Here is a 27,097-nt window from a genome sequence, read left to right on the forward strand (position 1 = left end):
TCAATCAGTGACACAGTTTCTAAGTAATGAAATGCACGTACTCGGAATCAACTCTACAAACTCGTACATAGACATGGAACTGACGTTATCATACGTGACCCACCCGTAGCAATTCAAAAGTTCTTGTGCTTTCGGACCAAGATTGTAATCTCGACAAAATTATTCATTATGAATTGTAGCTTTCAAATCTCATTCATTGTAACAAGAATAGAGCTAGTAGGGAATTCAATTCCAAGAAAATAGGACAAAACGTACCTAAAGTAAAAGTAAATCGCCCGCTTCTTTTCTTTTCTCATGTTTTCCTCCTTTTACGATGATGGTAGAATTGTACCCACCAATTTTAATCTGTGGGTGGTTTCTTTTCTGTGGGCTGTCTATATTTAGTATTTACAACCACAAATTTTTTTTTGCTCTAAATTTACGGTATCATGACTTCTCAATCAATTTTTTATGGGACACCTTTGGTTCTGTAGTATCTTATCATTTTGTCACCTTTCTTATTTCTACTTTCTATCATATGACAGACTCGATTTCCTCACAAGCCCCATTCGTCTGCACACTTTTGCGTCTTTGACCCCTCACAAAATTCGAGTGGAGGAGATGATTTCACCTTTTCACCACAATTCTTGTCACGGGACGTCAATAATTTTAAGGAAGACTATATTGGATTAAACTATTTTAACGAGCGTTCATGTATCATATGGGACAGCTAAAAAAATATAAGAAAATACATAGTTATAATTTTATTTTTGTGTTATATAATGTAAGAAGTAAAAAAATGTCACAAAAATGAGGTGTTCAGTGAGTATGGATCAGCTGCGAGGGACAGAAAGACCATGCATGTGGTAGTTGAAGTAAAATCACGGATTTCAAATTGTCACTAAATTACAAAATAATACAACTTTACAAGCACCCACTCATCGATATCCAATCCATGACCAACTCTACCCACCAATAATACCAGTCACATATGCTTCGTTTCCTCTTTGGATGAAGTAACAAAAGTTCTTTTCCACTAGTAAATAATTTTGCCCATGCCTGAATTTAGCTTTATATATGTAAAAAAAAATTTTGAATATTCCATCGCTGAGATAATCTCGGGCCAAGTAAGACAAGTACAAGCTAATTGAAGATAATTTGATCAATAATCCCTGGCTGGTGCATTTTTCATATTATCCAGTCCACTCCATACAGTTTTCATCTAGGCTTCAACATTTTACCAAATCGATAAAATGTCCTCTTGAAGTTCCGTTGCTTGATGTGAACTCCAAAGAAACCTATTTAACACTTCTCATATTTACATAGATACAACATTTTTAGTTCATATTAGTTCCCTAATATTATGTAATTGTCTTGTCATTATAAAAAATAATAACTCATTTTTTAGTGGTTTCAGTAGAAAATATGGCCTGAATATCACTGAAAAACTCCATTTTGTACTCTGAAATTTTGGCCTCACTCCCTACTTAGATGTATTAAATTGCATCCACTAACACGGCAAAAAAGGTCAACCAATCACAGTGACCAGTAAGAAGGAATAAACAGAAGTACAGTAGCTAATAAGTAAGGAAAAGGCAGCATTTTACCTCAGGTGAGCACCTTATATGAACTTTTAACTTCATGCCACAGGCAAATTAGAGCATCGAAGGTGTCGTCATCTGAATTGATCTCCTTTGTGTTAGACATACAAAGTAAAGACTTGACCCACTCTTCATGTAAAGTTGAAAAGTTTCCCCTTTTCTCGCATAACTCGAAACTTTTTCCGATCTTTTTCTTCATAATTTGCGCAGCCTTTGTGGCTGATTCAACCACTTGTTCGGAAATCCCAGCCATGAGAGCTACTTGCATTCCATAGCTTTCTGGGCATGCTCCAGATGTGAGCCGATAGAGGAAAACGAGCTCATTTTTTTTGTTCGAACTGAAACTACATGCCATATGTTGCAAGGTAACAAGAGGATGACCAGAGAACTCCTTCGTGAGAGCATGATAATGAGTCGCAAACAGCAAGACGGCAGTGGACTGTCTCAACGAGTTGGCGAAATACCTGTGGACATAATCTTGAAACATTAAGATACAAGAAAAAATGGGACTTTTGATTGAAACACAAACTTTTTTGAATTAAAATACAAAATATTTATCAGTGAATATCATCCTTGAAATTTTATCTAGAAAACACAATTCAATATATCTGACCCACAAGATATTTTTATCTGCATATGGAATACAAAAATAATTCTTCAATAATAAATTAACCAAGAAAAGGGGAAAACAGCATCTCACAGCATATGCGATAGAGTATCCATCAAAAGTACTTGTTCCTCGACCCAATTCATCAAGAACAACAAGTGAGTCCTGCGAGGCATTTTGCAGGACAGATGCAGTCTCTGTACACTCAATGAGAAAGGTACCTACAGAATTTAGAAGTTTCAACCATGAATATCAAGAAGGGAAGCAAATCCCATTCTCCATATCTTGCATAATGTTTTATTTATAATGTATTGTAAGAATTTTGCATAGACTAATCCTTATGATAAAAAATTAGACGCTTAACAGAGTTAAATACAAATGCATGTCGATTGCAGGCATCCAATCAGAAACCAGTCTTGAAGATGAGTGACATGTAAATGTCAGTAAAGGAGTAGCACACATAAAGCTTGAGGCTGATGTTCAGAAGATCTTCAATAGTTCATCAGCATAACCATAACTAACTTGATACTTATTTACATGAACTTATTAGTGCATCGTCCTAAGACAGGAATGTTGATAGCAAGGCATGAACACAATCAGTAAGATTGCCCCCAAAATGCACAATTCTGATATCATTACCATAATTAACTATTTACTGTTGATAAATGATACGGACATAGAGAGCGTGGGCTTAAAGAAACAAAGGCCCATGATCCAATATTTGTATTCTACAAGGAAGGCAGGGAAGACCAGTGGGGGGAGGGAAGTAGTAGAAAAATAGTGAGGGAAGAAAGAGAACATACATTCTGTTATTTTTGTGATCGTGATTAGTAACTAACAGTGGCTAGGAGAATACTTGCACCCGTTATTTTGTGATCGTGATTTGTAACTAGCAGCGGCTAGGAGAATATTTGCACAGAGATATGGATATATAAGATACTTCCCTCCCTCCACAGAAAATTTTGAAAATATAAGTCACGGTACGACTAAGATACGACAATTATTAAAATATATATAAATATTATATATATATATAGTGTTAAGACATATATATTATATAAATACATTGTAGAAATATATATACATATTTATGTAAATATACACATTGTACAACTTCATAGTAGCGATTTAAAAAGAAAAAGCCAACAAAAATTGACAAAAAAATTCATTTTTTTTAACACTGAAACGTATCTCCGCCGTTTCCATGGCGTATCCTAATCGTGTCTAAGACGTATCAGACTGATCAAACCAACAAACAACTGACGACGATTTTGCCGTATCCGACACGAGTGTCTGTGTGTCGTATCCGTGTCCGATACTTCATAAAAAATTTAGGGGTATCCATGTGCTACATACAGGAGAGGAGTTAGAGGTGGATCATAGGAGAGAGGGGAAGAGTGAGCAAGAAAGAGGACAAGAAGTTGATTGTGGAAGGTTGGAGTTACCATTATATTCAGTGGGTGGGGTCAACCAATGGTGCTAGTCACAATTTTGTTTCAAAAAAATTGATCGATGGGTTGGGTTTAGACGTGGATGAAAGTGTGTGGTTTGGTGTGTACTTGGGTGATGGTTGTCGAATCCTCTATCAAGGAATGTGCAGAGAGTTATGAATTGATCTTGGAGTATGTATGTTAACCATCGATGGGTACTTGTTCGAATTAGGGGGTGTGGACTTGATCCTGGGTGTGGAATGGCTGAGTTCCCTTGGAGGAGTCCGAGTAGATTGGGGGAGGATGGTGATGAAATTTGTACGAGGGTCAAGAGAAATGGGGGGTTTCAAGGGGACCCGTCCCTAAACAGGTCCATAGTCTCTGTGCGATTTCTAATCAAAATTGTGGATGCGGTGCATTATGGGCTACTGTCAGAGTGAGGACTCCACCGACGGAGAAAAAAATTGTGGGCCAAATCCCAGAATATTTTCGAAGATCCCAAGGGTTTACGGCCCGATATGAGGGAGGAGCATGACATTCACATAAAAGAGGGTTGTGGACTAGTGGTAATTAGAACCTATAGATACGTTCATTGCCAAAAAAATGAGATGGAACGACGGGTAAAAGAAATGCTTTCTAGCCTAGCACCAGTTCGTAATCTAGCCCTGTGATCCTCGTTAAAAAGAAGGACTGGTTTTCGAGATAATCATGATGGCGGTGGATAGACTCTTTCATGTTGCTAAAACACCCCCTGACAGCAAGAGTGGCCGAAAGTGTTTATGAAGGAAGTGGTGTGACTGCATTGTATCCCCAAGACGATTGTTAGTGACAGAGATAGTGTGTTTTTGAATCATTCTCAAAATGAGTTCTGCATATCATCAGGAAACCGTTGGCCAATCCGAAGTTCTTAACCGTTGTTTGGAGACTTATCTGAGATGGGCATCAAGAGTGCATCAAGTTTTTCATGGTCTTGTCTAAAGAAAGCAATGGACATCAAACATAAGGGTGAAGCAAAGTTACCAGAAGAATTGGAGAAAGATCTAGCTATCACATAGGAGCCTGAAAGAATTCCGGCCAAACGGTTCAAGAAAAGAGGAACATAGCAAATATTACAACTATTAGTTCAATGGAAGGGGCGCAGAGCAGAGGAGGTCACCTGGGAGGATGAAGATGTACTAGTGACTCATTTTCCAAACCACCACCTTGAGGACAACGTGGATTTTGAAGAGGAGGATAATGAGACATGCTTAGAGAGTGGGATAATGAGACAGGCTTAGAGAGTGGGCTTAAAGAAACAAAGGCCATGATCCAATATGAGTCTCTAGGAGGAAGGTAGGGAAGACACATCTTGTTCTACAAAAATCTAGAGTTTATTTAGAGAAAGTACTTACTCTCGCCAGTCATAATTCGATCTGTTGCACCAAGCCGTGTGAATATTATGTCTACAACTGAAAGAGCGCACATTTCACATGGCACAAAAAAACCTAGCTGCAGCACATAAATAAATATTGTAACTAGGAATATAGAAATGAAGAAAAAAATAACAAAAATGTAGGAATTTCCAGCAAACAAAAAGGACCTGTGCCAGTATAACAGCAAGACAAGTTGCACGTAAAAGGGTCGATTTTCCGCCCATATTCGGGCCAGTCAATAGCATAGTACAAGGAACTCTTCCATTTCCTCCGAGGTGGATATTGTTTGGCACCGGTAGCCCCCCATTTTCGCCAAGGGCATAAGGATGCCACAGCCCTTTAGTTTCAAGAAGAGGATGCATTACCTCGATGGCAGGATTAAGAAATTTAGACTGAGGAAAAAGAACAGGTCTACACATCACTCCAGCGGAATTAATTGCTGCAACTGCAAAAGATCTCAGTACATCGATGTTATTTATGGCATGTATGACTTGAGACCACTGAGCAACCTTCTCAATGAATAACTCCATCAAAATTGCCAAGGTTTCAGCTTCTGAATCTCTCACATCATGGTTCTGCCATCACCAAAAGGAGCAACAATTACTGCATGAACTTCAATTTTTTTTGTATGAAACTAACTCCAGGATGAAAAAAGAACTTAAAAACGTTTGCACACGCATATGCCTGTGTGTTTACAGAAACAGAGAGGAGTCATTCAGTTAACCCATGTGCACTAATAACCAAATTAAACTTGTACGAATGAGAAATATGTAGAAACAAGCTCAATATGAAATCTGGCGCATCTAATAGAAATTCCAAACACAAAAACTTGGTGCAAAGATAATCAAATCAAACCTGGTAATTTGGAAAGTCACTATCTATTGCTCCTTCAAACTGAACAAGAAACTTGTCAAGCCCCTCACTGCCTCTCAGCATAGGAAGGGCTACCACTTTTGATAATGAGGTCACGTGTCCTTGATCTTGTATGGCCATTAACATGTCCATCCCGGCTCGTAGTCCTTTTATGAGCAACCCAAACACTCTTACCTGTACCAATAGAGAGAGTTCATCTGCTTTAGCCCAGGGCAAGTCATGTTATACAGTAGATAGACAGAATCTATTCGACGGAATTAGACGGCAGCATTGCCAAAAACATAATTTAACTTACTAATTTTTTATAAAAAAGTATAATATAACATCAAATATATTTGTGCCTCAGAAACATTAACTTCACTACTTACCGCGACAAACTAGGTTCCTAGTGGTAGTTTTCAGGAAAGAATAACTGAATCTTACACCATATGTAAAGGATGTGCAGCAATTGATTCTTTCATCGCTTAATAATTTTTCCAACCAAATTAACTCTTAACAAACCAAACAAATGCCCCAAAACACATTAAAAAGTGAAGTCCATCGAGCCCACCCAGTTGTCCATACTTGGTCGTGGATAATATAGTCAATTTAGGAATTAAGGGAAATGCATCAGGTTATGATGGAAAAACCAGCCCTGAACAGATAATACAAAAGATATAAAACTCTTTGAGGAAAGAAAGAAAATAAAAGAGAAATAGATAACAGAAACAAACGCTAATTATTTGTTGATTTATCAATGGTCAGAAAAAACAGAAAAACATAACCGAAGTGTATGAAGGCTCCAATCTCAAGATAAAAGTACATACTCGCTTTTTCAATATCTTGCTGCCAATTAAGGGCAACAAGAGTAAAGCAGAGGACTGAATGCCAGACTTTATGCATCCAAGTAACCTTTCTAAATCTGGAAGCTTTCGGAGAGATTGGGAAATTTGTAACACGACTTCTGAATTTGCAATCAAGTCCTCAACAACATCTAGTCTGTAATTTATTTTTTCCACATCTTTAAGCGGGTGGCATATCCAGTTCCTTAAAAGCCGTTTACCAGAAGATGTTATGCAATTATTAAGATATTTGTACAGTGTGCCTACAACAAAACCATGAATTTTGCTGTCACAATGAAAACCAAAAATAGAGCAAGAGATAGCGAATAAATCATGTTCCAACCTGAATTACTTCCATCAGCGTTATTACTGAAAATCTCAAGGTTCACGAGAGTCTGACCATCCATCCGAAGACAACCCCCATAGACTTCATAAGATGAAATATCTCCATTGCGAATGACGTCATTTAACTGCTCCAAACAAAGAGGTTAAGATAATTCATTAGCACAACCGCCGTCTAAAGTTTCCCAATCAAAATGTATTAACTACTACAAGCCCAAAGCTCATGCATTTACCATCAATCGTGCTAGATGATTGATAAGTCCACCAAGAGCGCATAATGCAAGGTTGTGCTGTGCCACTCCGTCTAGTACAGAATGCCATGAATCACAAGACCCACTAAAGTATCTATTGGACACAATAGAATTTTTAACTTCCATAGCTTCACAAAAAGCATCAGCTGGAGTCAATTGTGACGCAGACAACCCTACAAAAGATACAAAGGTTTAACAAAATTTCTAACCGCGTATTTCCACGATTATGTTAAACACAAAGACAGAAGATCGGTAATAATAGAAACTTTTTTACATGGATAAATGATCCAACAAGACTGTTATTCCAACTTAAAAATCTAAATGCAGCAAATACAACATTTCTGACCATTACATCAACTTACAGAGCAGAAGATTGAGGAATAAGAAAATGCATGATCAATGCTCCTTAGGTTCAACACACACACATGCACAAGCCCTTTTGTATGTTAATCACTATATGATTACGACTGGTATAGGTCCATGCCTAACCAGTGATCTAGGCTTATGTAGTGTTTCCCTCTTCAAAAATAAATTATAAGATTCCTTATGAAATATCGTATTTCTTTACGTGGATTAAACATGAACATACAATAGTAATTCCTTTGATCATGGTGCTGCCCATGACTGGTCCACAAGATCAGCTTCATGCACCCCAAACTTGACCAACAAATAACCATGTTTTCATGATTAATGCCAGAGAAAAAACACGATAAAACAAATTAAACTGAAGGTAAAAATAACCAAGAATCATGGACAATAATAAATAATCTATATGCAAAAAAAATTAAATGGTTTTTGTATCTTACCAGCTATGTTGCATAGATACGGGTACGGGTATTGTATCGAATACGATACGGATACGCGATATGGAAAATTTTGAAAATATAAGACACGATACGGCTAGGATACGACAATTATATCTATATATATATATATATAAATTGTAGATATATACGTATTTATATAAATATATTGTAGAAATATATATACATATCTATGTAAATATATACAATGTACAACTTCAGAGCAGTAATTTAAAAAGAAAAGGCCAAAAAAAATTTCAACGTATCCAAAAATGTGTCGCTGCCGTGTCCATGGCGTATCCGATGGTCAAATATGCAAAAAGTCAACAACATGGATTTTGGTGTATCCAACTATGCGGATAACACGCGTATCCGCGTGTCATATCCGTGTCCGATACTTCAAAAAAAAATTAGGAGTGTCCGTGCTACATAGTTTACCAGTCACACTATACTTCTCAAGTGTTCTCTGAGCTTCATTCGACAATCCTGTAATGGAATAAATAGAAATCATAAGAAACGTTCTACTTGATGACAGAAGATTAAACACAGGGCTGAACTTTATAAAACTGAAAACACTGTAACCTCGTTTTTCATAGATGATTTCCTTTGGAGATACCTAATAATGAACAATAGGATATCAAGATGCATTATATCATAACAAGTTGGATACTCTCATGTGACCGAAACTGAAAACAAAACGTAAGTACATACCTGCACTAATAAAGCCCCCAAAGCAGCACATGATATATCATCGCTTATGGAGCCAACCCAGAATTTTAAAGCAGCACAGTCCACAAATGCAAACCCAAATCCAGTTGAACCATTCTACGAACAAAACAAAAAGAAGTGGTGTTAATGCCAAAAATTGTGCTGCCGTATGTCATCCATAAGTCGACATACAAAATTCGACACTTATAAACTTTCAGTACATCCAACGTGCATGAAGAACAATAAATGGAGAAATCCTTCAACATAAAATAATTTACCTCTTTTATGGCAAGAAGATGAACAGCATCAGGCCCAATATTGTCATCATTTGTTGCGGGTGAGATTACTCTAACTAATTTCCTTTGAATGACCTGTGGAATAAATTTTGATCATTTTAAATCGCAGATGATACTTAAGACTTGAGAGCTTGATGGTAGTAAAGGATTAAATAGCTGAGATGAAAGAGAAGTGTATTTACTGCCTTTTCACTCTTAATTTACAAAGACAAACTAACATTCTTCTTATAGTAGTGAAGACAGCAGGAAAAGAGGTAAAAACGGATGCTACAAAATACATTTAATCCAATATTAAAAAACCAAAGATATTCTATCACCAAAAAAAAACAATCTGAAATAATAGAAAAAGTTTATTTCCCTCGTTCAACATTACCCATCAAGTTGGCATAATAATATCCTCCAATCCCAACCTGCAAACTAAAATGTTGAATTGTTTCTTGTCCCACTGTTAGAAATTTTGCAATATGGTTAAATTTAAGTACATAAGGCATAAAAGGTATTCTATCATCAATCTTCTCCTTAATGAAGTGTTAGTCAACTTTCACGTGTCTTGTCCTATCATGAAGTACTAGATTGCGATAGTAGCCATTGGAGCGTCGTTGTCACAGTAAATCTTGATTAATGACATGGTAGATGACTTCTATTCTTCTAGAAGTCTTTTTTATTATAAAACCTCATAAATTCCATGAGCATTGACCAACAAACCTCATAAATTCCATGAGCAACTGACCTAAACTCATCTATCAAATTTGAACATAGAAAGTAGTACATCCAATCTCAATCTTTGTCAACAGCACAACCCGCTTAGTCTACATCAATGTAGATCTCATTTGTAAATGACCACGATTCCTAAGAGTAACCCTTTGATAGGAGTCCCCTTTATATATTTAAAAACTCTATACACAGCTTCGAAGAGTTCGGGACATGGGAAATGCATAAATCGACTTATTTTTACATAGAAAGCAATACTGGGTAGGATATATGGGTTTTACTGCATTCCTAATGTAAAATTTGTTAAAAATTCAACAATCTAATCAATAAAGTGCAGCTTACAAGGAGTCATAAACTTACAGAAGTAGTGCCCCGTGATTTTGCTTGATCTGATGTCTCTATTTGTTCCATCCGGCCAACATTGTGCCTGTACCAATAAACCAAAATGCAACCATATATGCACATTTAATCTCTTATAATCCAAATTATTAAATAAATTGACCTTCAAGTCCCTCAGAATAGAATGATGATTATGGACCATATTTGGGAAATATAGTTATAGAAAATCAAAGGTTCAAAGGTGATCCCAACTATAATCTCAATTGAGATTATTTTTTAATAATCATACATGGAAACTCGAAAAGTAAGCAGTGAATACTTGGAGATCGAACTTCATTCAATATTTATTTTGTTTCTTTAACCTTATCAGTGTAAAAATAAAATGTAGGTATCTATGTATGGATCCTAATTTATAACTTAAATTTTTTTTCCTTTTTTGTGCACAGTAGTATCTAGATAAGGGATTAAAAGCCCAACCATGCCAATAGCAGTTTACACACACAAAATTATGGTAAGATGGCAACATGAATTTTATCAAGAGAAAGGAAATTGCGAAAACAGTGGGGAGTAAGAATTCGAAAGCCAAGAGATTCACCAGCTAAGCTAATTAATTTTACAAAAGAACAGTAGTGAAAAGTGTCATACCCATGGGCTATCAACTTTTGAACAGCACCGTCAATTCCACTCTCAGATATCCCAACCTACAGAAATAAACTGCCACATTATATAGCATCATACAGATGCAAACTTGCACACAGGTATAAGTAGGTAGTCATATTGGTACAGGCACATAAGGGAATCTCAGCCCAAAAAGGTGACTACCTGTCGACATTTTCCCACACCGCTTAGTGTCATTTTCCAATCAAGTTCCTTGTGCCCAATTTCAGCATCTAATTCATATAGCTCATAAAATTTTCCCTGCAAAAAGTTGTAATACCGGATTTAAGCACATGCCAAAGAAAACATAGATGAAAGAGCAGAAAATTATTGCTCTTGTTAATTGAACATTCCAGTTAAAAAATTACCTAAAAAAAGAAGACATCAGAAGAAAAAAATAAAAAGCACTGGCAACAGAGATATGACACCACAAACCTAAGTAGGAATTATCTTGTTATTTGCCAGGTGAAACATTATTTCCAATTTTTCACTATCAATGCTAATGCAACTTAAAGCAAACAGTTGATATAAGCATCATTTTTCGGGGCATGTTATCAGGATAACTACTTGACAGTCATATTTTAATCTATATGAGAATGGAAAATTTCATTAAACAAGAAACAAAATATTTTATTTATATGAATAACACGTTTATGACAACAAAAAACACCATTTATCGGTCTCTACTCCATTGCAGAATGAAGTCAAAAATTTTCACAAGCATGAAAGAGAAGAAAGAAATTAGACCAAGTTCATAAACAGACCACTTTAAAGAAGAGAACCGTGTCCATGTACTGGCATTTGACATTCCAATACTGTCTTTGCGATGCCGACATTCTGCTCAAAGCATCAGGAGGAATGTAAAGTGTTCTCTTATCATATAAAGGGTCACCAATATTTCTTCCATTGGCATCCTTGATCTGAGAGGGATGGAGCCATTCAAACTTGCTGATAAGTTTAAAGTCATCATTATGATCTTTGGTTCCAATATCCGTAGTCATTAGAATCTTTTGTTTTTTATTACAACTAGAAGCAGGAACATCAGCATTTTCCTTGCAATTGAAAAGGCTCTCCTGAACTCTCTTCAAACCCGGGACAACCGGCCTCGTTCCCGACTTGTCTGGAACAATAATATCTTCTCTTATAGTTTCAGAGGAACACCACTTTTTCCCGTTGGAGCTGATTGTTTTGCTTGCATTAAATTCGTTGTGTTTGTTAAGATGCTTGGGACCTAAATATCCATTGCCTATATCTTCTTGTCCACGATATTTATCAGTGAGATATTGAATAATAGAAGTTTCATCCCCTTTGAATCTGCGTGATAACCCCAGGAGGGTAAAAAAAATTAAATCACATATGAAACTGATGCATATATTATGAGCACTGAATCACAAGATATATAATGAACGTCAGTTTGGGTCAATAAACTTTTTATTGGCATGTTGAAATTGTTTGACATAAACCAACCTTTTTCATCATGGCACCACTGGGTGAACAAAATTTTTATACACGCGGTTGATATTTTTCGCTTTTTAGTTACAACATCAAAAACCCAGTTTTCATGCTTCAGGCCAAGTCAACGTCCGTAAAAGATTATATTCTTATCATTGGATAAATATGTCGATACTGTATTTAACTTCATTTTACTATAATCAAGTCAAATTGGAACTGTAGCTCAGTATTTACTTCAGAAACATATTTTCTCGTAATTTCATAGGTTAAGAAAATAACAATTAAAGTACCTGCAATCAGTTGAAGCGGTCATTCCGCCTTCGGATCTCACGAATTTGTGTTTAATGCTGGAGAAGACCGAAGGAGTGGCGACGATGCCGCCGTCTTCAGCCAAGCCCTGCCGCGGCATCTTCTCCAGCGAGGTGCCTGCACCAGAGACATCTTTTCCTCCGCCGGAGTTCTGAGGTTTTAGAAACGAGAGTATAGATTTTTGCCGCTGCATTTTTGGGTCGGGAACTGGAGAGGCGGGCTTGGCTATTATTTCACGAGACAACTTTGGCGCCCAAATGAACGAATCAGCAACTTTAGTATTACGTGGTTGTCGTGCAGCCATACAATAACGATTTTCTCATAAACCCAAGCGAAAATGGATTCTGAATTTTATAAACGTGTTAATATTATAAAAAAGAAGCATTGATCACTAATTTAAATTTCTAAAATTGCTTTTAGAACAAAACGACAAATCAAAAATACTTTGTCTCAACTGAATGTCCTAGCACAAATTAATCAAAGTATTCAAACGTGTTAGAAATCGTCTTGAACCAGATTTCGGCCAACACTGTACGTGTTGGAGTTGGAGCAGATTTGAATCCAAAATAAAAAAGTTTCAGAGCAACAACAAAACATAAATGATATGGAACATGAAAGTTTACATTCGGAAGAAAATCTCGTCTCATTCTTGCTGAAGAAAAATATTAATACGTTCCATATCACGAATATTTTTGTAGTTCACAATTTGGGCGATTCAGAACAAAGAATTCCAAGTCTGTAAACGATTTCCAACAATTCAGAAGCTCGTTACATTACATGATCTCCACTCCCTACTCTTTGGAAGTAATCACAAGCAATCCCAAAGCACCTATTAGTATATACTGCAGGAAACAAAAACCAAGTTAAACTAAACACCGATTCAAAAATCTTATTTCTTACATATATACAACACAAAATAAAATAAAATAAAAAATGGACTTGCACATTAAGAACCGAACCTTGACGATAGGCTTTTCAGTCATGATTATAGTTACCCAACCTACATATGGCAAGAATCTGAAAAAAGGCCAAAAAAATAAAAGGAAAGAAAAGAAAAGTAAGCCAATTGATGATCATTCTCAAGCAATTAAAACCAGCATTCAGGAAATACCCGACGTACATCAACTGATCTGAGCTAAATCGTATAGAAATAAATTGCAGCAAGATGATGCGGTCAAGAAAAGTGGTCCACTAAATGAACGACTTATTGTTCCTTGAGAATATTCAAACATAACATAGACCAGGGAGGGGGGGAATCATGGGATGTGATGCGCAACAGAAATATAAAAAGAACTGTCCCATAATTATTTCAGCAGAAATTTTCGGATACATCGACATCTAATTTTGAAAACCTCTGGGGGGGAACTCAGTCCAAGGTACTTCCTTGTTTACACTTTTCATACCATCTTCATTCAGATCTGGGTAAATTACCTCTTCGGTTTGGAGAAAGGTGGTAATCATCATCCGTCACATGAGCAAAAACACTACAAATCGCTTACCTAACATATATGTTTTCAAAAATATGATTTTCTTTCTCTTACATGTTTAGGAAAGCACGCAAAAAGGATCAATATAGAGCCAATTTTAGGTCTGCAACCTTATTTTAGTTGCAAATATTTAATGAATTAATAAGCACCACAATGAAACCTAGTACATGATCAATCAAACCTAGTGCATGACTGTTTTCTACCAATGGTATAAATGAGTATGTCAAGAACATTAACCACAACCAACTTACCCAACAGCTCTACCCATAATGTGATGCCTCTGAAGCCAAAGTTGGCCATGAGCGTACAAGAGTCTGTCATCCCCAAAATTGTTGTCTCCTGAATAAATAAATGAATAATGTAAACACCAGCTATCCAACTGTATGGAAAATGGTAGTAGTGAAATCAACTTAAAACCAAGTCCAAAAGCAACACATCAAACATGCACATGCCACAAATATTACTAAAAAAAGCCATCATTCTGTAACATTTTAAATCTGTCAATTTCTTTTGCAGTGAAAATTAACTCATGTACACTAAGATGCATAAAAAGAAACATCAATTATAGATTAGAGATAAAGACATTCAAAGACGTGATACCTTTTGTCAGGACATCAACTTCTCCAGTATCCTGACGCTCATGAACCTAAAGAAAGAAGCAGCATTAGAGTCACTTAATTACGAGCAAGAAGAAGAGATGGAAGGATAAAGCACCTTTTCTTATGAACAACCACAAGTATCATTCATTTTTAACTCGTTAAAAAGAACAAGTATGATATCATATAGAAATGTGTTTTTGATTTTATTTGCTCCTCCAAGAAGGTAATATGTTCAACGACAGACTCCATAATTTTCGCACCACCTATTTGCTTGTCTTTCGCTTCTCTGAGGGGGATAAGAAAATTATTGATATCTAACATTTGTTTTGTGAAGTTAGGTTCAAATATAAATATGAGCAGAAAGAAGAAAAAATGACAAAGCATGTGTTACCCAGTGTACTCACCTTAATAACTCTGTGGACTATTGGAATTTCGCGCCCCTGAAAACAAGGAAAAAATATTTAGTTTATTAAGGAAGAGATAAAAATTCAAACAAACAACAAAATGAAAAAAATTATTTACTTATTTTGGAAGAGAGAAAAAAATTAAACACACTTTCCCCCATCTTTACTTCAATGCAATTTTCCAAATTTTCTGGATATATTTTTATATGTTATGGCTTCCTCCACTACTTTATTGATGTTTGCATATCTAATACTACCTCCTCCCCAATTTCATGGTGATAAACCATAACTGAGGAGACAAAAGATATTCCCAGCGTAAGTGATATTTAGCGATATCTCAGCCACATACGCTTTTGGATGAAATACTAACTGATACTTATTATAAGAATAAATACAGGTAAAAGTCATAAAAACAATAGATGACTAACAAACAGAGGGGACAAATACGAAACAAACAAAATAATAAGTACTTACATCAACATTAAAAACTACGATTTCCCCAGCACGAATAGGTTCCTTACTCATATGCAAGAATAAAATGTCACCCTGCGACATTAAAACCACCATTAAATTTTGTTAATTGGCATTTTAATACCCAAGTTACTGTGTTTGATAATTATGATAGAATAAAATTTTATGTTCTTAATTTTTTTAATGTTCCTAAAATTCAAAAACAGCGGCTAAGCATACGCATTATAAGTCAATGTGCACAATACTAGCACAAAAGGTTTTTGTATGAATAAGCAAAAATTTGCAAAATGAAATTTACTTTTTGAAGTTAAAGGATATAACTGTATATACTAAAATCGGTACAAGAAGGGTCTTTTAATTCATGTACAGCAGCATGCGTATAAATATTTTAAGATACAGTCACTCGGTCAGTATTGCAGTTATGGTAAACTCACTCATAACATTAGCATGAGAGCATTAACAAGTGGATAGAGAGAATATCAGTTTCAATCAACGTACAACAATAGTTTTATGCAATTTACGAAACCTAGTTTGGCCATCAACATCAATGTTGAGCAACATAGAGGACCTAGCTTCTACTACAATACATGGTAATTTATCAGATCTTGAGAATAACCACCAAAATAGCCAAAAAAAATGGGAATTTCAGAAATTAGACGCCAAGGCTCTAAAATTTGTTGCACACTAGTCGGGAGACAGATTAGCGCCTAGGCAAGGACCAGACAACGCCAGGCAGATTCCACGGTATCGACATAATAAGATGAAATTTGATGTTTTAGGGTAAGCCAACAAATCACATTTCTTGTTGGACTTTAATTTAATTTTCATTTCTTTTTGTTGGACTTATAATTTAAATTAAAAGCTCAAAAAACTTTTCAAAAAAATCCCAAAAAAAAAACAACAAAAAAGTAATTTTCGAATGCCTAGGGCTGCCTAAGTCCGCCTAGCCTCCTAGGCTGGCCAACTAGCACTTTTCGGTGTGGTCGGCCGGCGCCTACGCCGATTTTTAGAACACTGTTAGACACAAACAAATTTGACCGCACATAAAATACTATGTGAGTTATTAGCTATGGTAAATGACTTTTATTGTGATTGAAATCTAGTTAAAGCTAGGTAGAGATGATTGGAGATCACTAATCAGGTGATAAAATCAGATTGTTCTTTTAAATTATCAAGGGGGATTTACCCTTTTAAAACCAGGTTCCATGCTTCCAGAAAGGACAACGACAACAGGTGATTCACTACCGGTGATGCACATTAGTCCTTTCCAAATAATAAGTGCTGATGTGACTATCATACCTGAAAGACACAGAATAATAACTAGTCAATTATGTGTTCACGAGTTAGAAAAGAGAAAAAAACATGGTTTAGTGTAATATTTTGTAAATTAATAGATTATTAAGATATTCGTATAATTTACTTCACATGAAATTAACTGGTGCCTAGAAAAATAATAATGAATAACACTGCAGTCATCAAGCAAATCATGGTACATCTGCTAAAAGCCTCATAAAGGATGAAGACAAAAGAATACAGTGCTATTGGATCACGGGAAATTGGTGATTAATGTCAATGACTATATTCATATTATCATTTCTATACGTAAATTTTAGCCAGTTCTTACTTATGTAAGAAATATAGAACAATCAGGCATCAGTCTTGCATTCTCATTTATATTGGGGAATGTGCTCTAAATCTCTTCGCTACTTTCTACTTCCCCTCTCAATTTCTGGAATCACCCAGCGGTCTCAAATCCCCTATCCCTTAGCAAATATATGTAAGATAAAGTTACTCCCTTATAAAAAGAGATTTATCACCTACAAAACAACATAGGCATGTCTGAGACAAACTTCTTCATTGATGTATACGCACATTGCACAAAACTATGCATTTAAATCCAAAAAGGAAATTCCAAATTTTGAATTCAACCCATTAAAAAAAACTCAAATACAGAGTAAAAATCATGATTGCAAACTTGAAAAACTGAATCCAACATTCAATCCATAACGAAGAGATAAAATAACGAACCGAGGCTGATGATTTGAGTGAGAACTTGTCTAAACTGCAAAGATTTGATTGAATCTATTTGCTCTCCGATCCAACCCATCTTCTATCTCCAATTCAAAGTTCCGAATTGCCCAACTTTGTAAAAGTAAATGGAAATTACTATGAGCGTTTTATTAGGCAGACTCCAATTAGGGCTTTTGGTCGAAACCAAATCGCAAATTTCTTTGTATTGCAACGTAAACCCCGTCTTTTCTAAAACTTACATATCAAGTCCACGCTAAAATAATTTCGTATCTAAAAAGTAGGGATGTAAACGAACCAAATCGTTTGTGAGCTATTCGAAGCTCGATTCGATAAAAGCTCGTTTGAGCTCGTTTAATGAGGCTCGTTAAGATAAACAAATCAAACTCAAGCTTTACAGTATTCGGCTCGTTAGCTCGTGAACATGTTCGTTGGTAAGTTCATGAGTAATCTTTTAAATGAAAAAATAATAGTTTTGATATTTGATTTATTGATTTTGCATATAATTTATGAAATATATAGAAAAATCTATTAAATTTATTTATTATAATAAATTTAAAAATTTTAATAAGAATAATATATTTTTCTTTAAATATATAATTTACTTTTTAATTAATTTAATGAAAATTTAAATGTATAATTCATATTTATTAAGTTTGTTTAGGCTCGATAAAGGCTTGAATAAGCTCGTGAGCCATGCATATATTCGTTAAATAAAGCTCGAGCTCGGCTCGATTATAAACGAACTAAACTCAAACATTCAAGAGTTCGGCTCGTCTCGACTCGATTACATCCCTACTAAAAAATCATAAAATAAAAATTATATTCCAAAAACTTGTTTTGTCAAAATGTATCGTTATCTCCGTTATCTCCCTAAAGCACCATTACCCATTTAAAATTATACTATTATTATAATATATATTTTAATTAAAAGCTTTAAATTTATTGATTTGGAAGAAATTAAATATAGACAGAGGAATAGATAATCGAATTAGCCCAGACATTGGCGTCAGAAGCAAGGTTCTGAAAAAGCGTGAAACGCCCCGAAGAGTGAATGTTGAGCTCCAAGCTTTTCAAGCTTAAGCGAGATTAGCACAGGCTTAAACAGTGAAAAAGCGTTTTTTATTTTTAGTGTAATTGTAATTATCTCAAACCAATAAATAGATAAAATAATACATAAATATGATAAATTTAAGTCTGATGCATTAATTCTCATATTTATAAAAACATAAAAATCTCAAAATTGTAATCTTTATTTGTTTTTTGCAATTAGACCACATTAAAAAATGATAAATATTTGTCAACTCTTTATCAGACATACTTAATCATAATTAAAATTAAAAAATAAATATCAAAATTATAAACCTAATTTATTATTTTAAAATAAAAAAGACATACCTTCAAAATAAAAAATTTAAAAATAAATAGATGTGATTAATTGTGTTTAAGCACACTTAATTAAACACTTTAATTATGCTTAATTCGATCAAACTACAGCTTCAACCACTTTTTCCGCATTCTCCAAAACGGGATGTTTTTGTCCAGCTTCAAGCTTAAGCGTACTTAAACCGGGCTTAAACGAGCTTTTTTGAACACGGTAATCAGAAGAATAAAGGTGGTGATAGATTCCATTTCTAGCATAGCTCTTTCTCATGCATCGAAGGCAGCAAAAGTAGCTTCCCTCAGACATTAACCCTTAGAGCATTGTCGTGTGATCCAATTATTCACATTCATGATCAGACGGAGTGGCGTGTGTTTTGTGATTATTTTTTAATTTCTTTTCCGATGTGTTTCCTTGCACATGTTGCATGATCTCGTTTTCCATTCACCCAAAGGAAGAAATATTCAAGTGCATGGACTAAACTTATACCGCGTGTGACACAATGCCAACAGCATAAAAATCCAAACAAAAATGTAACGCAAAGTGAAAAAGGCAATGCCTCAAACAAAAAGGCAGCAGTAGTTTTTTGCTACAATCTGCATCGACGGTCACACAATGGTGTTGTCGGCCGAAATTGTCCGATGGAATAGTTCAAGAAAATGGTTTGATTAGGAAGCATGCACTTGTCCATAATTGAAGCTTTCCGACAAACTTTTGTAATACTTTTTTTGCTGCACAAAAAAAAAGTATAAATGATGAGAACGGATAAAACAAGGTATTTTATTTAGATGATTGCAAATGTGTAGCACGAAAAGACCTTTTCTGAAACTGAGGGTGAGATTTTATATAATGCTCTCTTGAAATGTTCGTCTTTTATTGCCCAATATGAGTCATCAAACGAACTTTCATGTGATAACGCCAATTTATCTTCCATTGCAGCCATAGCAGCTTCATTCATCTGTCATTGTCAGGTGCAATTAATAGTTTCAGACAAAAAAACATGAAGGCTAAACTAAGAAACAAATTATGTATAAAGGAAAGTTCGTTCAGAATAACAGGGGCATACCAGTGCAGATAGATCGGCTCCACTAAAATTCTCACATGATGTGCCTTTCCCAAGGGCCATAAGATCGACGGTGGCATCTATCTTCTTCTTCCCAACAAGAGCTCTCAAGATCATTCCTCGTTCCTCCGGACATGGAAGAGGAACATACAAAAGTTTACCAAATCTTCCAGGTCTGAGAAGAGCCTGGTCCATGACTTCAGGCCTGTCAAAAATATCGAGGATGTTAAACAGGGGACCTAATAAAAACATATATTTTGGTTGTTAATCCACAAAAATGCCCCAAGAGTTGGAACAATAGCATCTACCTATTTGTGGCACCAATTACATAAACACCGTGTCTCACTTCTGCTCCATCAAGCTCAATCAGTAGCTGGAATAATAGAAACAGCCCATAACATGGTTAGACAAGCAGATGGAAATTATACTCATAGGAAGGGGAACCGATTCGAAAAGGGTTTTTTCATTAACCTGATTCAAGAGTCGCTCAACAACCCATCCCCCTTCTTTACCACGCTTTGTCGTTAATGCATCCACCTAATAGATAAGGAACAAATGAGGAATTGTGGAGATAAGATAACATAAAAATCCATCAAGTGATCAAACTGACCTATTTACCAAGAGAAGAAACAACAAAATTAAAAATCAGTCCAAGTACAAAAAGGAGGTAGGAAGCAAAGGAGCTAAATTCTCAAGGGCAAAATCCTGTAAATACCACTGCCACTACTGTATCAAGCAGATAAAAGGATTGGAAAATAAATCACAAGAGAAACTACAAAACATATAAAAAAACAATTGCATCACAAAGTACAATATGTTAACCATCTGTTTTCCCAAAATTTGAGCACAACTAGAGTGGAATAGATAAAATAAAAATAAATACACCACAATACGGTAAATCTACAGTTCAAAATCATTAGACCTGCATTAAACCTTGAAGGCATATTATAATCTCCTCCGAAAAATTAGAAGTAAATGTTGAGATTATCCAATTAAGTTTTGACTATCAGCAGCACAACTATGCATGTTTGATGGGCACATATATTCTGTAAAAATGGAAACGAAGGGACCCTGTTGGTGAAGATAACGATATGAAATTGGGAATACTTTAATTTGAAGCACCATATAAATCCTGAACCTATTTGGTAGCAGGGTGGGCAATTGTAAATGAAGTAAAGGAGAGAAAAAGGTACCTCGTCAAAAAAAAGTATGCATGGAGAACATGTTCTTGCACGACTGAATATTATCCGCACAGCCGATTCACTTTCACCAACATATTTATTTAGCAGTTCAGGGCCCTTGATATACACCATAAAAAGATTAAAGAACCAACAAATCGTGCTCAGCTATACTATAAAAAAGAAATCGAAGGAACCTTAATATGAATGAAATTTGCTCCAGCTTCATTTGCAACAGCCTTTGCAATCAACGTCTTTCCACAGCCAGGCGGGCCATAGAGCAAAATTCCTGTCTCTAGATCCACACCGAAATCCTACAATATAACAAATCTATATCAAGCATCAAACTCCTCAAAATCATTGAGAATATGACAAGTTGGAAGATTTTTTGACAGCAAACTCTGCAAGGTTTATTTGTTAAAACAGGTGGGTGGGTTAAGAGATTGGTTGATTCTCAATAAATAAAGTCCCAAGGAATAAGGTGCAATGATATTTGGACATATGCATACGCGCGTTGAAAACTCGAGAAAGAAAAATGGATACGCCACATTTGTCTACAAAAAAGTTCTTGTCTAAGCAAATAAAATTTGGATATGCCACACATGGCATTTACCAGATATCTGCGTACAAAAAAGTTACCAGATATGACATTAATCACCTCATAATCTTCAGGATACTTTATTCGCTTAACTATATATCGGTCAAGTTCTTGTCTGAGCAAATGAAGTCCTCCGACATCATCCCACTTCACATTCGGTACAGCAGAAAATCCTTCTCTTCTAGAAGAAGGTTGAACCATTTTTGCAGCTTCCTGCAAACAATCAAATAGATAGATTATAGAGCATCACAACAACAAAGAAAAAAAAAAGAGGGGAATGAAAAGAGACAATAAGGTATGTGAAACTAATATCAATGAAAAGGAATATGTGATGAGTAGATAAGGCAAGGTCATATAATTACAATATAATTACTGGCGTGAAGAACATAAAGCATTAACAGAATCATGAAATCACAATAGCAAATTATCAACTTTCACGACATATACTACTACCCATTTATATCTCTACCTTTCGTACAATCGAGAGATGGCCGGAAAGAAAGGCGGGCAGGTTTGTTGTGGGACATAATTAGTATAAAAAACTTAGATTAAGCACCATAATCCATTCATTGTATACCAATGAGTGCATTGGATCCAAATCATGATTACCTCGAAATCAGCCATGGTGATGCTAAGTTTTTCCAATTCTTCATGTGACCATGGGTGACTAACCAATCTTCACTATATTCACTTGAAAGAACATCTTTTCTCTGACCTATTATTCTCTTCATCGCAAGGTTTCCAGCCTTGTCGGCCAGTGCAGCTAAATCTGCTCCGACATATCCCGGAGTGGACCTAGCTACTCTCTTAAGATCTAGAGCACCATCAACTTTAAGATTACCAGTGAGTACGGTTAATATCTGAACCCGTGCTTCTTCATCCGGAACACCTAAGCCAATTTCAAGATCAAAGCGTCCAGGCCTCCTCAAAGCAGGGTCCATAGAATCCGGTCTATTTGTTGCTCCAATCACAAGGACATAACCAGTTCTCCTATCTGAACTTTCTGGATATTCCTTTCTATCCACAGGTTTTGCGAGTTTGTAAGTGTCATCCATGCACATCATCAATTGTGTAACAATACGTCGTTCCATTTCTCTTTGCAAATTTTCTCTTTTTGAAGCAACTGCATCAATTTCATCAATGAATACGATCGAAGGTGCTGTCCTGTGAGCTTTTGAAAACAGCTCTCGGATATTTTCTTCGGATGCACCTAGAAAGTTTTCAAAACAAATTTTATATATTTATATATATATATATACACACAACTTGCAATTTTCAGCATGCCTAGAAATCAAAACACCTATAACCTAAAAAAATAAGAAACCAAAAGGTGACTAAGAGCCCATAAAAAGGGACATGGAAAATTCAGATATGAAGTCACCTGAAAATAAAAAATCTGGAAAAATGAAGATTATAGTATGATTAACTATATTCCTTGATATCAACCAATAGAATATTAGTCAATCTAACCATCCCAGTCCTGGCAAATTGGTTCCACCAAGAAGGGAGTTTCAGACTAAATAAATTTTTTCTAAGCTGTTTTTTTTCCAGAATTTGGTCAATCTAACAATCCTGGTCCTCACAAACTGGTTCCACCAAGAAGGGAGTTTCAGACTAAATATAAGTCATTCTAAGCTTTTATTTTTCGTCAATAAAAAAATGCCAAATCACAAATATCAGACCGAGGCTCTCACTTAATACATGATAACGATCATGGCTCTCCAAGTTAACAATTCAAATATAAGGTGGAGAATATTTGTTAACCCCAACTTAAATAGAAGCAATCAACACAATAAACCATTAACAAACATAAGTAACAAGCATTACTTTATATGTATATAACATGCAGACCTGATACTCCAGACACCAATTCAGTCGCAGAAATCCTGTAAAACGGAACTCTGGCCTCATTGGCAATTGCGTGAGCTAGTTTGGTTTTCCCACATCCTGGTGGCCCGTAAAGCAAAATCCCGGAAATGGGTTTCACTCCCAGGTGCCGCGGCAGCTCCGGACGACGCAAAGGCACGATCACTTCCATTTTTAATTGACAAATCACTTCACTCATACCCCCTAAATCCTTAAACCTTGGCCCATTATTTTCATCATTACTAATCCCACCAAGAGCATTACCGCCTCCCTTTCTTTCCCCAAATTCTATACCATCTTCACCGCCCTTCCGACTTACCAATTTCACAGTTTTGTCAAGACCGTTCTCCACAACCTCAAGTTCCACCACTTCCTTCTTCCCCTCCACTCCCCCCGATTTCTTCGATTTACTACAGTAATTATCCCTCAGCATCGACTTCATCAAATCGACTCCATCACCCCCAGATGTTGTAACTTCGTCCTCCTCCGAAGATCCTACGCAGCTTGAGGAAGATGTCGCAGAGGACGAAGAGAAGTCATTACCATGGTTCAACAAGCCATCGTTCCTCCTCGTTTTCACATGCCGAGCTTCGAGAAGCCGCAATTTCTCCTCGCTCTCATCAGCACCTTTTCGCTTCTTTCTGGGAATTGTTTCCTTTTGTTCATTGCCATTTGAATCATCGGAGACGTCGCCAGTTGCTTTGTCTAAACTGTGAAGAATTTGATGGACGCGTTTGGTTAAAGGCTGCAACTTGAGACGAGCGTAGTGCGGATAGGTGGAGCGGAGATGGTCCACCAGTTGGTCGACGCTGGCGCCACTATACGTCTTCTTGGCGGACTCTAGGTGGCGGAATAGGATCCGGCAGAACATGGAGGGTGAGGGTGATCTGGCTCCTCCACCGCCGCCTCTCGCTCTTCCCATCCTCAGGGTTTTGCTTTCTATGATCTCTTCGATTTCACGACAATTGATTGTTGGTTAAATTAAGCAGCCTAAATTAAGATTTTTAATAATTTTTTTAAATGATAAATTTTTATAGATATAGATTTTGTACTTAATCATGACATATTTTTTTTATTAATTTATTTAAACTAATAATTAATTAATATATATATATAACTGTTTGTCTCGAAAATTGTGGACGTGTCAGGCACGTGTTCAGTGCCAAATGTGAAATGATCTGACTTCGTTTATCAAGCGTTGCGAGTCTCGATTCGATCGTTAGTTATAATTCCTTCGAAATGGCTTCAAAGCTAAACGTGTAAACTGAGAAAAATACAGAAATTATAGAGAGAATCCATTGACAACATCAAACTTAAATATGCTGTTATGAATTTTGATCAACATTCTACAATAAAATTGAAGGAATATGTAAAAAATTCAAATACTTGACTGCTAGAAATTGAAATAAACATGCATAAAATTGAGAGAATTCTGCAGAGCTTTGCTGTAAATTTTTGTGTTGATTTTGTCGGTGGTTTTTTTTCTGATCCTTCCTCTCAGTTTTTGTCACACTCCATGGAACGGTCTGATCACTTTCCACGATCGTTCAACGTGGATCGTGGGCCAACTTCACCATCATGGTCTTCAACTGCCACTCTACGGGTTTATTCATTGGGCCTTCTGATATTCTGCAAACATTTATAATTGGTGGGCTTTCAATATTTGGGCTAAACAACTGCCCCCTAGACAATTTGGGCCAATGGCCAATTTGGCCATTTTTGGCCCAATTTTGGCTATTTGGGCATTTTACTAATTCGGCCCAATTTTGGCCAAACTAGCTATTCATACACTGCGTAGAAATCATATGGTTAAGAAAGGAATGGTTCTGTGACTTGAATATGAATTGACCGAGACACATGTTTTCCTTCCATCGGGTTAAATCCAAGTGTGCATTCCCTGAACCCCCTAATTCCTCTCACCTTCCTCAAACCCTTCTTTATCTCTTTCTTTCTCACTTCCCCCAAACCTCCATCGGTGCCCACCGATTTTCCCGAAGAAATTGCCGCTCCATCGACTTTGTGATGCCATTCAAGTTTCTGAAAGTTGTCATCGTCAATCTCCTTTACATCAAACCACACCTTCTCAAGGTATGTATACTTCACCATTTATCCAATCCCCCATCACAAAAACATTGTAGAATATATCATATTTCATGATGCACTCAAGGTGTTCGTGAATATGTCTGAATGAGTTTTTTATGAGCAATACCTTGCAACACCCACTGCTTGCATCTCAACAGGACGGCTCCCTTGGCGCCCATATTCAAAATTTGGCCTATAGCTGGTGCAACTTCTGTAATCTTCCATGCGCTTAAAAGAAATGCACCAGTACAAGGAATTGTGATGCTCCACCCAAATTCACCGAGGATGAGATCTCATTTTCTGGAATCTTGGCAAGCCATAAATTAAAAAATGGCAAGATTCATTCCATCTCACAAAGAAGTGACACGTGCCACATCAATGACAACAATAGCACACACAAAGCATGGTTTTGTTGATCAACATTCCATTATTTCTCATGTGGTCCCATTTATTTCGCAGGAATATAGTTGGAGGAATTGCGGATTTATCTCAAAGGCCAATGCAAGCAGTACCTTAAATACCAATGGATATGGAAATTACCTCTTGGGAGTGCCGCCGGCCAATCCAAAATAATTTCCAAGCTTGAATGAATATCTTTGCAACTGACTGAGCATATATGTATGAAGTGTAATACACATTGAAAAAAAATACGTAGGCTAGGGACAGTAGGTGTACTTTTTTGCACTTGTTTGCCATGGTTTGGCAAGTGTCTTTTATGAGGTGTAGGGTTGAAAAAGTGGCTTGAAAGCCAAACTTTGTTTGTAAAATACATTGTTGTTCTTGTATATGTTGCTTGGGATATATTTGCAGGTGTTTACAATTTTGGCATATCACATTTACAAGGGAAACTCTGCCAAAATTTTTATAAAAAATGAACAAACGGCAAAAAGCCTGTTTTCTTTAACATTGACGCAAACATGGCAGGTCAACACTGCTTGTTACAAACCAACTGTTAAACAACATTTTTCTAACAATACTCCCCAAGGTTTCGAGATATGCCATAAACGAACTTCACTTTTTCATCAATTTGGCCAACCAACACAACAAATATTCCTCTCAAAATACATAAACTACATCGGATTTCATGAGCAATGATTTTATTTATTCACAATGCTCCATCATTATTTACAAACAACTTCAGCAAGGAATGGCTTAAAAGCCTATTCCTCGCATATTTACAGAAACTTCTTATAAGCCAATATGACAAAACTGACCAAAGTGGCCATCCAGCCTACTTTGTACAATACTTCTCATCTATTCAGCTTTATGAACCATATGTCTCCGACTGTCGATCTTTCATATGAGCCGGAGCTAAGATTAAATCCTCAATTTGTAACTCTTCTTCCTTG

The 27,097-nt window shown here is 36.1% G+C and overlaps 3 protein-coding genes across 3 annotated transcripts; all 3 read right to left on the bottom strand.

Moving 5' to 3' along the window:
* Positions 1 to 279: 279 nt before the first annotated feature.
* Positions 280 to 12,922, bottom strand: LOC142549465 (DNA mismatch repair protein MSH7). The gene is given in 18 exon segments (XM_075658423.1): positions 280 to 2,007; positions 2,009 to 2,044; positions 2,281 to 2,408; positions 5,009 to 5,105; positions 5,197 to 5,604; positions 5,885 to 6,076; positions 6,709 to 6,986; positions 7,067 to 7,193; positions 7,299 to 7,489; positions 8,558 to 8,605; positions 8,702 to 8,735; positions 8,831 to 8,944; positions 9,106 to 9,198; positions 10,195 to 10,261; positions 10,819 to 10,874; positions 10,996 to 11,091; positions 11,595 to 12,144; positions 12,573 to 12,922. Coding segments are annotated over 18 exon segments (3,258 nt in total). The 5' UTR covers positions 12,896 to 12,922; the 3' UTR covers positions 280 to 1,587.
* Positions 12,923 to 13,209: 287 nt separating this feature from the next.
* On the bottom strand, positions 13,210 to 17,799 carry LOC142549466 (uncharacterized). Its single transcript, XM_075658424.1, has 8 exons — positions 17,581 to 17,799; positions 16,739 to 16,851; positions 15,556 to 15,627; positions 15,082 to 15,117; positions 14,679 to 14,724; positions 14,330 to 14,417; positions 13,551 to 13,608; positions 13,210 to 13,433 (listed from the first exon to the last, which is right to left on the bottom strand). The coding sequence occupies exons 1-8, from the start codon at positions 17,657 to 17,659 to the stop codon at positions 13,383 to 13,385; spliced, it is 543 nt and encodes a 180-aa protein (XP_075514539.1). The 5' UTR covers positions 17,660 to 17,799; the 3' UTR covers positions 13,210 to 13,382.
* A 1,625-nt stretch (positions 17,800 to 19,424) lies between these two features.
* On the bottom strand, positions 19,425 to 24,636 carry LOC142549467 (cell division control protein 48 homolog C-like). Its single transcript, XM_075658425.1, is given in 11 exon segments — positions 19,425 to 19,692; positions 19,779 to 19,919; positions 20,028 to 20,229; positions 20,333 to 20,397; positions 20,496 to 20,561; positions 21,218 to 21,322; positions 21,400 to 21,516; positions 21,861 to 22,013; positions 22,410 to 22,471; positions 22,474 to 23,010; positions 23,652 to 24,636. Coding segments are annotated over 11 exon segments (2,448 nt in total). The 5' UTR covers positions 24,589 to 24,636; the 3' UTR covers positions 19,425 to 19,629.
* Positions 24,637 to 27,097: the final 2,461 nt, after the last annotated feature.

Source organism: Primulina tabacum, chromosome 6, assembly GCF_025594145.1.
Source record: "Primulina tabacum isolate GXHZ01 chromosome 6, ASM2559414v2, whole genome shotgun sequence".
Taxonomy (NCBI): Eukaryota; Viridiplantae; Streptophyta; class Magnoliopsida; order Lamiales; family Gesneriaceae; genus Primulina; species Primulina tabacum.